The sequence below is a fragment of the Seriola dumerili genome, unplaced genomic scaffold, assembly GCF_002260705.1.
Source record: "Seriola dumerili isolate Sdu_G_001 unplaced genomic scaffold, Sdu_1.0 BDQW01000189.1, whole genome shotgun sequence".
Taxonomy (NCBI): Eukaryota; Metazoa; Chordata; class Actinopteri; order Carangiformes; family Carangidae; genus Seriola; species Seriola dumerili.
This window is the reverse complement of record NW_019174444.1, coordinates 1,896,041-1,909,103: the sequence shown is the minus strand read 5'-3', so window position 1 is coordinate 1,909,103 and position 13,063 is coordinate 1,896,041. Positions and strand designations below refer to the sequence as shown.

The 13,063-nt window shown below is 38.7% G+C and overlaps 1 protein-coding gene across 1 annotated transcript in view; it reads left to right on the top strand.

The window, feature by feature from the left end:
* Nucleotides 1-5,810, top strand: part of LOC111227493 (pituitary adenylate cyclase-activating polypeptide type I receptor-like) — a 43,097-nt gene extending 37,287 nt beyond the window's left edge. The window contains exons 8-14 of the mRNA XM_022753014.1: nucleotides 845-998; nucleotides 1,115-1,175; nucleotides 2,295-2,364; nucleotides 4,227-4,318; nucleotides 4,416-4,545; nucleotides 4,666-4,707; nucleotides 5,604-5,810. Coding sequence (XP_022608735.1) covers nucleotides 845-998; nucleotides 1,115-1,175; nucleotides 2,295-2,364; nucleotides 4,227-4,318; nucleotides 4,416-4,545; nucleotides 4,666-4,707; nucleotides 5,604-5,810 — 756 coding nt within the window. The remainder of the gene's footprint in view (nucleotides 1-844; nucleotides 999-1,114; nucleotides 1,176-2,294; nucleotides 2,365-4,226; nucleotides 4,319-4,415; nucleotides 4,546-4,665; nucleotides 4,708-5,603) is intronic.
* The last annotated feature ends 7,253 nt before the right edge of the window (nucleotides 5,811-13,063 follow it).

Genomic DNA, 13,063 nt, shown 5'->3' with positions numbered 1-13,063 from the left:
TACATCTACAATATCAGACATAGATTCTTTTAACATAACGTAGATCTTATAATACAGTTCCACAAACCTATCATGGACCAGGTCTTCTCTTCTACATGGATCATAATGTGGTGACTTTATGCTTCAGACATTTAGTGTTATATTAAACTTCCTCATTATGTGAATTTACAAAGTTCTCATTTTAAGGTGAATCAGCTGGAAACAAGAGTTTTCAACCAACTCACAGAATTATGTTTTTATATATTTTTTATATACAGTATATATCTGTGTTTTTCCTGAAATGAGGAGCTGTTTTTACTTTTGTGTTAAACAGGTAGGACAATAGAGTCCCCACTTCTGTTAGCAGTCTATTTTTTTAATTATTATTATTTATGTAGTTCTAACATAATGTTTCAGTCAGGAACAAAACCGGCTAAATTTCTTCCTTGTTGTGGGTTAGGTTTGAAATAAATACCTAACCCTATCTTATAAAACCATATGAAACAGATTGTAATATAATAACTCCTCTGGAATCAGACTGGAAACGTAAACCGCTCCTGTGTCAGTGTTTGATTTTAGTCAGTTAAGTGTCTATACTCACATTGCTTTAAGCTATAAACATGAACTATAAAGATGAATAGGCCTAAATAGTACGGTCACTTCAGCTGCAACATCAGACATAAACATCAGTGCTAACTGCTTCAAATATGAAAGGTGACAAATTAAAATAAGGCATTTATCTACTTTGCTGTCAGACATATCCTCATTATCGATCCCCCTGTGACCCATAAACTGATGTGAGAGGCCATTACTATTATAAATGATCTACATGGACTGATCTGATGTTTGTTGTGTTTGTTTGCAGACGTCTTGTAAATCAGCCGTGGCCTTCTTCCAGTTCAGCATCCTCGCCAACTACTTCTGGCTGCTGGTGGAGGGCATGTACCTGCAGACGCTGCTCGCTCTCACCTTCGTCTTCCAGAAGAAATACTTCTGGTGGTACATACTCATCGGCTGGGGTGGGTGCCTTCTCTTTTCACCTTTAGGTCGATCTCTTCCTCACTTCCTCTAACTGTCTCTTGTTAAGGTTCTATACTGACTCTAATGATCAGGTCATTGTGCTTGTGTGTCCCAGGTCTCCCTACAACAATCATAACAGCCTGGATCCTCACTCGAAACTTCTACGATAACAGGGGGTGAGCTCATGTCACATAAAAACACCTCAGTATCTAGTACATGGGACAGGATGTCACCTAAAACAGCACTGTGGATATTTAGGATCTGGATTTGTGCTCCTTGTTTTTATGCCATTATTTGCTACAGAATCACACGGAGGTTTTTCACAGGTAAAACTGAAGAATAATATTCCAGGTTCAGCAGCAGAAAACACCTAGGTTTGTATTGCGTTCCTTTACAGACAGACACAACATGGGTCAGTCTGCACATTAGGTGAACTTCAGATGGGCTCAGTTACATCTGCAGTCTTACTAAAGACCCATTTTTACACTCATGTGTAATGTGTTAATTACTGAGCCTTAGAGATATTAGTGTGTGGTTTTTGTTTTAAAACTGAACAGAGCCAGGCTAGCTGTACCCCTGTGTTTGCAGTCTTTGTGCTAAGCTAAGCTAAGCTAATCACCTGCTGGCTGCAGCCTTAAATGTAACAGATATGAGAGTGGTCTCAAAACTTTTGAAAAAAAAGTTTTTGAAACCATTATATTAAAATGCATTTTTATATTAAAGGTCCCATATTTTCTTCTTCTCCTGTGTTTTATCTGAAGTGTTGATCCATAAGAAAATATATTTGTGGTTTTAAGAACCAAAAACCATCTCAATGTAGTTTTACATCTCCTCTCTCAGGCTTCTCTCTGGAGCTCTAGTAACAACAGGTCGGTGAGCCAATCAGAAGAGAGGAAGCTCTGAGCCTCTCTTCTGGTTGGCTGACTGTTTTCTGAGTGAGCCAATAAAAATATAGCAGATTTCAGGTAAAACACTCAGAGAAACCAAATCCCGTTGGATGGTGAGTCCAGGGGGGCGGGGCTTTGGGCATGGCTGTGATGGGTGACATCACAAAGTCACAGAAGTCACATGTAGAGATACTCATTAATATATTAACATATTACACAACACAGCGATCAGAAAGGATGGAAGGTGAAAAATAGAAGTTTATGCTGGGTTTAGGTTTAGACTCGCCCATGAGGATCTGCTACAGCACGATGTTCTGGCTGTGTCGTGTGCTTCGTGACAACATCTGTACAATATTGTACTTCTGTGGCTGCCTTGTTTATCTCATTACTGCCTGTTGTGTGTCTCAGGTGCTGGGATGACACAGATGTGGCCTTCATCTGGTGGATCATAAAAGCTCCAATAACTGCATCGCTACTGGTGAGTGCAGAGCTGTTACAGTGGGAGCTATTGAGGAATCACAGGAGTCCTAAATCTCGGATCAGGCCCGTGTTGTGACTGCAGACTCTTATCCTGTCTTCACAATAATAAGTCAAGGAGAGTGGATTCTGGGAAAATTGGCCGGTGTGCAGATTTGTCTACAAGCGCATCATCTTTGGCGGTTGACAGAAACAGCTAATCGGCGGACTGTTGTTTGTTTTAGAGCCTGATTATAGCAGCATTAGCTTCCTGGTTTCACAGTTGATTTTTTATTCATGTTTTTTCCCTCTTTTCCTCCTCTGTTTGGCAGGACTAATTTGTTTGTTCGCTGGTCCTTGTCTCTGTTTGTTCCACTATCAACCTGGAGAAAGAATAAAGGGCTGCGCACCATCTCATGTACACATGCTGTCACTCACTGTCGATCAGCAGCAGCACCAGCTCTTTAAAAAAATCTGCTAAATACATACAGATTTTTAATCTGTAAAAGATTTAGATTTGAAGAAAGAAAAGAAGATTCAATTTGATGTTTATCCATCACCCAATAACGTCAGAGATTTTCATTGATTTGTCCCGGTTTAATTCTGCGGCAGGACAACAAACCCAAACATAAAGAACCAGAACCAGGAGTCCTGATCCCCACAAAGCCCTGATCTCAGCATCATGGAGTCAGAATCACATGAAGCTAAGTAGTAGTTAAATAGTTAAAGCTATTAGAGCGATAGAGAAGTGGAAGAACAGCATTCCCATGCCCTCCCATGACGGATCTGATTGAGGCTGTTTGCATCGATCTTGTAATTTCCTGCCCTCTTGTGGCCGCAGTAGGCCACTGCCTTTTGAAGCTAGGTTGAATGGCAGCCGTTGCATCCGTCATTTTTGAGGGTGCAGCCGTGTCCTGTTGACAAAGGCTGGGGCTTCTCAAGCAGAAGGTGGAGCAGCATTTTTTGGACCTTTTTTTGCATTGTGGATCTTTGACAGGTGACCAGCTATAATTAGCTACAGAGAGGTGTGATTGTTAAACCAGGTGACAGAACACAGGGAAGGAGTTTCTTAAAGAGTCTTTTGTCCCTCAGGACTGGATCCGCCTTTACAAAGATATCTCAGGCTGTTAGGCCAGTCTTCATTTTGCTCATAGATCAGTCTGATGTTAGTCAGATCAAAAAAGACTGACTCATTTTCGGTTGGCCTTTTGTTTTTATATTGAAGAAGTCTTAATTTATAAAGATAGTCAAGAACTAAACTGCTTTGTGGAACGGATGAATTTAGACGCCTATTTATGTTATATCAAGGTCATAGTCAAAATATATTTTCGTGAAACCATCCCCTGGTGTTTGTGTGGTTGCGTTGTTTCCTTCTTTCTTCCACAGTGACGGAGGTCGAGTCTTCAGTGGTTTTGATTTTGATTTGCTGGTAGTCCACTCTCATTGGTTGCAAAAGCACTTGTCTTTTTCTCCTGATTATTCACCTGTGAGAATAATATGTGTATCAATTCCTTCAGTTGCAACAACTCCAGGCTTCTGCTCCCTGTCTTTATTTCCTTAAGTTTCCTTTTAGTAGAGCCAGAGACATATCTGTGTTTTGTTTTAACAGCATGATGATTGACTGGACGGTTGCTAATCAAAACTCCACGCAAATCCATCCACTGATATGAGGGCCCCCAGGTCAGACAGATGTTTATTGGCTTGGTATGGTGTATCTGTTGAGTACGGAGCACCCTGTGCTGGAGCGGAGGCATTGATTGGCAACTTTCTTTATTTAAAAAAAGACTCAATCAATACAGCACTAGTGCAGGTACTTGCATCTGTGGAACACGTAACATAGAGAAGTATAAGACAAGAATAAGTCTTTCCATTGGGTTCATGTAGGTGAACTTCATCATCTTCATCAACGTGATCCGGATTCTGGTCCAGAAGCTGAGGTCTCCTGGTGTCGGCGGCAACGACACCAGTCACTTCAAGTAAATATATAAATATCCCTCCACATGACGACACGTATACGCACACATACAAGAATGTAGACCTCACGGGTGTGTTGTGTCGTGTGTGTGTGTGCAGGAGACTGGCCAAATCCACTTTGCTTCTCATCCCTCTGTTTGGGATGCACTACATGGTGTTTGCCTTCCTGCCAGAGAACACGGGGGCAGAGGCCCGACTCTTCATCGAGCTCGGTCTGGGATCCTTTCAGGTAAAACACGACACGGAGACAAATCAAAAAATCATGTCAGTTTTTCATGGAAACATCATGACACACTGTCTTACACTTTCTTGTAGATATTTTTCTAAATAACATGTTTCTCTTCTGAAGGGATTCGTTGTGGCCCTGCTCTACTGTTTCCTGAACGGGGAGGTGGGTAAATGCGACATGACATCTGTAGACTCATCATATGATATGATTAATATGTATATCTTGGTCAATAATATTCAGCAGTTAAAAGAACACACAATTGGTTTTGCATGTTTTAGCCAATCAACTACAAGTTTTATTCTATAAAGGTGTCGTGAAACCTTGTCAGTAGAGAGAGAGAGAGAGAGAGAGTTAGCATTAGCACAACTGCTAACACTGTGCCAGCCACTGCCAGTTACAAGCCAACAAACAACATAAACAGATAAAAGATGCTAACTGTGCTAAAGGTTCAGATGGGTGATTCTGGTCTCAACTGACTCCTCATCTGAGTCTGGGTCTGACTGAGGCTCAAACATGTTTCCTCCTCTAACCATCTTGATACTCTTTCACCTGTCCACCTGGAGCAAGCAGGTGGTGGGCGGGGCTCAAGACCTGATCCAGATTTCTCAATCAGGAAGTAAGAGGAGATGAGCTTCAGACCCAGTTTTTCCACTTTTTATGTGTGAAAACCATGTTAAACTAAAAAAATGACACAGGAGAGTATTTTTTTACAGAGTTTAAAACATGTCAGGAGAGGAACTTTAATAAAAAATGGTGTGTTTTGTCCCAGGTGTCACAGGTGTTACAGGTGAAGGAAAATGAAAACAAGAGTGAGGGAGATGTCAATCAAGCACTGAGAGTCTAATCAGGCAAACTAAGTGAAAACATCAGTGGGTTCATCAGAGTTGTGTTGAGAAGTTGGGAAGTTAAAACAAATCTGAAACACTGTCAGATAGATGTAGTTTGTAGCAGAAATCCTATTATCTGCTTATCCGAACCTCATTTCATCTGGGCTCTGGAGGTTTTGTTTTAATTCAGTGTTTCTGCGTGTGTGTGTGTGTGTGTGTGTGTGTGTTTAGGTGCAGGCGGAGCTAAAGAAGAGGTTTTGGAAGTGGCAGACTCAGAGCTACCTGAGCTACAGTAAACAACGGCGTCCGTTGTTCACTGAAAGCAGCACGGTCACTCAGATCTCTGTTCTGGACAAGTCCAGCCCCAGAGGGCAGCCGGGCTCAGAGATGCACGCCCTCACCCACACCGTCACGCCCAACAACGTCTCCGCCGTCTGAGGAACGTTCAACTGCGACACTGTGTCCGTTGTGTCCCGTGTATCAGTGTCTGCTTTGTGTCTGGACGACGTCCTGAACAGAAGACTAAAGCACAGAGTGTTGAATGTTTGAGGTTCCTGTCATCTCTGTCAGGTACTGAAGGTTTTACAGAATCCCTCATGCGCCAAATTTGCAAGTGTATAGACCTGTAAACTTGAGTCTAACTTTTATTAATTCACTACACAGAATAAACTCACCTGAGGTCATATTACTCATGACATTTGAAATTTCAGAGATCATGAGGAGGGTTTCTTTTTCACATCATTAAAGAAAACTATGATTTTTGCTTTGGGGAACCTCCTCCACATTTTCAGGCAACGACTAAATTAATTCTTCTCTCTTACAAAATCACTGATATCAGAGTTAGTATATGGCTTCAAAACACTTCATTTATTTTTGCAGAAATAACAAACAATCAACAGGATTTAACCGAAAGTAAGAAATGACTTCCTCCTGCGGCGCTCTGAGTCTCTCTTGCTCAGTCTTTCCTCTTCAGAAAAAATATTGTTTTTGCTCATATTTTCCGCAGCTAATAAAAGCAAACAAATGCATGAAAATGGGCATCAGTAAAATATATTTTCATTATGTTGTGGTGTCAAATAGTGAGAGGAGGGAGAACACAGAGCAGGAGTGTCAGACACCATCATTTTCAAAGAAATTTTATATGGATTTCTGTTTTTTTGCAGATTTTACCCTGTTTTACCTGTCTGCAACAGGCTGCACAGGTGACGCTAGGTTCATGTTAGTGCAGTTTATCACCCACTTTCAAACATTTATCACCTTTTATGAGCAGTCAGTACAAAGTGAGAGATTATCAACCAGGTTAATATACTGGACCACAGACCCGCATTAGTGTTATAAAATTACGAGTCCCAGATACTTCCCCTAAAACAGCTCAGGGACGTGGCTGATTTGGCAAACCAACCAATTAGTTCTCATGCTTGAAGTCTTCTGTCCTGTAAAACCAAAACATGGTGTAAAAAAACACTTAAGATAAACTATAAATCTCATCTTTGTGCAGCTTTGTGCAGAGTGTGGGATGGATTATTCACTGCTGCCCTCTTGTGGCTGGAGGAAGAAAACAAAGTTTTTGTGCTCCAGCATCAGGGGGCAGTAATGGGCCAGTTACAGGCTGGACAGGCCACATAAAAATAAGATTTTTGTTTTATTGCAAATGTTTCCAAAACGTATAGTTTAGTGTTAAATGTAAAAAAGACGTAAAGGATGAAGATTAACTGGTTGGTTCACGTCTAGTTAACTTTCCCACCTTTAATCGTACGGTTTCTGAAATGCCATCCTCACAGTTCCTAAAGGAAAATCACTTCGTATGCACTTCTCCTTAACTTTACAGATCTGTACTTTTTTTGAATACTTTGACCTTGTGTGTTAGTGCCGTTCATTAGAGCCTGGACTCACCGTGACGTCCTTGTCGTTCCTGCTGTTACTGATTCAGCGCCACATGGTTTCTTGAACGTTGGGCATTGGCCATTAAATGATTGTATTACAGAAAGATTTCCTATTAAATTAAACTGTCTTATTAAATGGAACATGCCCACGTTACCATCGGTGGCTCTGCATGCAACATGTTGCACAGTGCACTAGCGCACATCTGGAGCACTAGACTGTAAAAGCTATTTATTTGTCAGATTGTTTTTTTTTTTTTACGTCTTTGTGTGAATGTAAATAGACCTGAACTAGTTTACATGTATTTCATGACAATGTTGCAGTTATCCAACAGATTTATATCAGTATCAGATTGTAAAAATAAAAGTCATGAATAATAGATAAAAGTTACTTTAAGATAGATAAGTTGGTATTTATGTTTATCATTATTGTATCATCATTATTTTTGTATCATACATGTAACTTTTAAAAACCGTTTTATTCTTATTTGCCATAATATTGCAAAATGTGGAAAAAATTAAAATGTATATGTCTATGTTTGTTAGCAAAGGTTTAGTGAAGCCCAGTTACCGATTGCTGTGCTAATGCTAATGCTAATCCAGAGCATGTTTCCTCTGAGGAATATGTTTTGAAATCAAGTTTTTAAGCTGAATTCATATTGTTTATGTGCTTTACTTTGGTTAGCATATAGCAGGTGTGTAAAGTAAATACTGTACATACATATGTACAGTTATATATTATCCACATTATTCAGCTACTGACCGCTACAGTGCCTTTATCATACAGTATAACTCACTGTCTCTCTGCAGTTCAGGTGGATTGAACCTACAATATAGGTTTGCATTCAAAATCTATGTGACAAAATCGTATATTTAAGATTGTGATATTATACCATGTACTTGAGTATTTGCTGAGCAGCAAAAACATATTGCCTCTGTGTTGTGACAGATTCAAGTTTCTGCTTAAATGACAAAAAAAAGTTTGTTAAATTTAAAATTGTGCAGCAAGGATGAGGGTTGGACTTGTGCTTTATAGATTACATCTATTTACAGTTTCGGTGTGGACAGTGAACATGTTATTACTCTTCTCTTACTTGAAAAAGTGATTGTGAATGTTTCTCTTACAGGTTCCAGTTTACGACATAATGCAAGCTGCTGGTTTGGTGTTTTCTTATTTGGGCTGGGGGCAAAAGTTAAAGGATTCTGTGTTCCCTTCCCCATCTGTGGCACTCAGTCCCAAACCCATGAATCTTTTAATAAGACTCACAAACACATCAAACAGCTGGGCACTGTAGCTTTTAGCAGAACTTCCTCAACCAGCAGGAAATATTGTGCTTGTTGGGGACTTTTTTCAGCGGAAGATTGAAAACACATTTCAAATTATTTTGTCCAACAAAAGAGGCTGTTTGTAGGTTTTGTCTGCTGCTGTCGTTTGACAAAAACTTGTAATCCAAGAGGTTATAATATGCCCTCTGAGCAGCTACATCTTCACGTCAGGTTGGAGGCTACGGTGGCGAGTCAGGCTGCGGCTAGCTGGTTAGCATGCTAACTTCAGTGGAGGAAAAGATGTGAGTTGATATTGGTGTTGCTTTCCACCACTGGAGACAGCTGTGGGTTTAAATGAATGAAGGCTGATGCTAACTCGCAATGTTTATTCTAGACTGGTAAATAAACAGCTATGCTAACGTTAGCTATGTGGCAAAAACTAAACTTACAAATAGCTGCTTTGACTATCGCATTGGGTGAGTGACATGTTCATTACCTTGAACACACGCACTGTCGTTTATTTTGCCTCAGTCCCACATAGACCGTCCTGTTTCCTGTATACCTCAAGTATCAAATGTGGATTCATCCACTGCTGAAAATAGTCCCAAAGAAATGCACTATTATCTCTTGTTTTGGGTAACAGTTGTTAAAAACTACAGTTTCCAGCCTATTTTTGGAAATTGCTGAGCCTCTTATGAAATTGAAACTTTGTATTTGTGACCTTCTTTTTAAAGGTTTATATCTTCGTCAGAGTAGTGACAAATGGTTTTGATCTTTTCATGGGGCTGATTGACAATAACAAAAAACACAGAATGAGACCAGCCTCATAAAAGATGTCCAAATATTAACACACATCAGTGAGCCAACAAGTTAGAAACATTTATTGTTGATAATGTACAAAAAACCCTTCACACACACCAAACTAAATAAAATGGTGCACTGTGCAGTGAAATAGATCAAAGAAGGGCTCATGAGCAGACAGAAGCAGGCTCACAGCAGAGTGCTTTAAGGTACTTTTACATTCAGCCATCAGTACACAAACTGCCGAATACCCCCACCCCATTTTTTTTTTCTTAACCTGTAAATGGTCTAAACAGGCAATTGGTATAATGAAGCAATTCAATAAAGATAACCACCATCAAAAAGCTAAAAAGAAAAACATTTTAAACCAATTCTCATGTCATGCTGCACAGTAAAAAACAGAAAAGCAGTTCTTTTATGGCACTTTTCTTTTCCTCCTGTTTGGGAAAATTAACATTCAAAGGAAAAGTATTGGATGGGTCCTGATGGGACTCGAGCTACAATTAGATAAATCGTTCACAGTTGAAACCCAATATCTGTGTTCTAGCTTTATTAATTGCCTCATCCACTCGTTACAGTGGATTCAAAAAACAAGGACACAGCTGAGATTCTCCTAATGGCCAGAAAGCTCGACCCTCCCTTGTGATTACGTCTGCCGGTTCAAATGAGATCAAAACGATTTAACACGCATGCATCAGCCTATTAGAGAGTACAGAGGCATTACAGGAGGCTTTATACTTTTAGCAAACACAATCACCATTTAAGAAAAAAATCAAATAATAATAAAAATATGAGAACAATCACAGCGCAAAGTTTTTTTTAAATGACAGCTATTCACTTTGAACCACAGAAAACTCCATTTACAAGGTACGACATTGGCAGCTTGTTTCTGTCTCGCACATTTAAACTGCAGTTTATTTAGTCACAAAGGTTGGCTACAGACCTTTCAAACACTTCAACTAACTACTTCATAGTTCAAAACAACAGGTTCAAATGAATATTTATTCTTATAATAATAGCAACTTCTTTGTCTGACATCAACAGAGTACTGGCAATATAAGGCTCCAACTCCCGTATTGACACTAAAGGAAATAATCTATGAACACATCAACAGAATCAGGCTCATGACGTGGTGAGATTGTCTTAATGTCTGTGATGAACGTTGACTGAACATTCAACTGAACCAGAGCAGAGGCGCTGATTGTCCAGCCCTTTACTACCCCCCCCACCCCACCCTCTCTGAACATCAGACGATAAGACAGGGCCCCCCTATGGCTGCTGTTGGAACTGCACTGGTATTATTGCAGGTCAGACTGAAAACAGTTTGCGGTCAGCCCTTCTTTTTCTCTCTTTGCCTTTGCGTGGTCTGAACTCACAGAAAACACGGATCTGGATCTATCTGCAGGTCAAAAGACGTCTGTACACCGAGGTTAAAAATGGACCAAATCTGGTTGAAAAGTTGTTTTTTTTTGAAGATCTATATAAACATTTCTTCCATGTAATTTCAGTGACAATATTTCAATTTTACCAGCTTAAAATAAATTCAATAAAATGCTATGTAGACAAAAAACAACCACAAGGTCCATTAGTAGTTGTTAATCAATTAATTGTTTGGTCTATAAGCCCAAAATCCAAAGATATTCAGTTCATCACAAGCAGCAGGAGCTGGAACTATCCAATGGGTGACCTTTTATCTTGAAGAAAAGAAAAGACCAAACCAATTAATTCAATTAATCGATTAATTGCCAAATCGTTGTAGCTCTGGATGGTAATACACAGTGTTTTGCTGTTGATGCGGATGCTGCAGAATTTTTGAATTCAATTGAAGTCAATTTTTCTGAGCACTTTGCACGTCCATGTTGGCTTAAAGGAAGATTAAACAGGATTATTATAGGACGACATGGAAGTCCTATGACAATTTGGTAAAACCCATCTGCTGATAAGCTAATAAATAGACAGAAAGCATCATTCTCGACAAAGGTCAAGAATGATGCTTTCTGTCTCATTGCGTGTAAAACATTCATTTTCCAACCAAATTTCGTTCAGTTTTAATCTTGATGCAGGGCTGTTGTTGAGGATATCAAGTATCATTTGAATTTGGCAGTTTGATATTTAAAATTAGGCTGTTTCTGTAAAACAAGAAAAAAATGAAGGTGAAATTAAAGTTCAATGAATGAAAAGGATTTAGTAATTTTCCATCAACATTAAATTCCTGGCAGTGTCGAGAAGATAAATGAGGGAGATAGAATCTGTAACAGGACAGTTAAAAGAAGAATGTAAGAATGCAAATGTAAAAAATAAATAAATAATCTGAAAATGATTCTGATTTTTTTCTTGTTGCAAACATTTAGTGGGTTTTCCTGGGGTCTCCTTTTCCTAGTATTTCTAAATATGGGTAAGGAATATTGTTTAATTATAATAGAGTGTAAAATCCAATCACTTAATAAAAGAATTTAAACAATCAATTTAATTGTTTTATTTATTTTAAAGAAATAAATTATTACTATTGTTTAAAGACTTTTTGTCAGTTTCAGGACTCCATACTACTTTTGCCTGCAAATTAACAAAAAAATATTTATTGTGTGACTGTGTTCAAACAGCTAATGAGGAGATAACTCAACGTTTAACTACATTATAATACTGAACTGAGGAGATGTGCTTTTCTATTATTATTATTATTATTATTATTATTATTATTATTATTATTATTATCATAAATAATGTGCACTCATAAAAGAAATGGCAAATATCTATTGGTCAAAGAATTCACTTATTTCTTGTTTTGGAGTTTTGCAGTTCCAGTTTCAGACGGTTAAATTCAGACATCTGCCGTTTGACCAAATTATTTCTGTCCTTGCAGAAATCGTCAAATCTATTGGACATTTAGAATAAAGCCCCTTTGAAGTAGAAAACTGTTTCATATTTTGAAGAATATCATAAAGAAAATGCACCTGTGGTTCAGGTTAATGAGACTTTTTACAGTCTGGTAATTCCCCATTTTCCTGCTGTAGAGAAGATAAAGGTTGTTGTCTGTAAAACAAGGAAATTAAAACATATTCATCACTGTGTGCATGTGATAGTGTACTGTACATACTGAGTTAATATACTGTAGCACTGCTTTATTAAAAACACTAATCGATCGTATGTTGTGCTCATCTTTCACAAAGACGAGTTAAAGTACTTTGAAGGCCTCCAGGTTTGAAATACTGATTTAGTCTTAAGCATCATAAAAGCACTTTGTTAAACCCTTTTCTTCACTTTGCAGTTTCGTTTTTTTTTTTAACTGAAAAGACAAATTTTCTTTTCTTTTAAATCATCAACAGAAGTCAAAATACTTGTTTTGTGCTTAAAGGCACTTTTGGAGACACAAAGTTTTCAGGGATTCAGAGGAGAGTTGAGTCAGACCAAAGGAAAAATCTGCAGTGACATCAGTTGCAAAGCCAACTCAGCCTTTGCAAACAGATACGGCCGTGCAAATAAAATACAAACTCAGTGAGGAGTCGATTAATTCGTCTTTGGAGTGAGAGAATTACCCCCCGAGTTAAGTTAAAAGTCACTCTCCAGAAGTCACATCCATCTCAGTGTGCTTGTTTTCAAGCTTAAGGAGAGCGAACACCACCAGCGGAAATACAGAGATGCTGCATGGTGGCATGAGGAGTTTGTTGAAAAAGGAAAACCCTCATTAATAAAAATTAAAACAGATTTTTCATATGGTCGGGAAAAAAAATGATCATCCCTAAAATA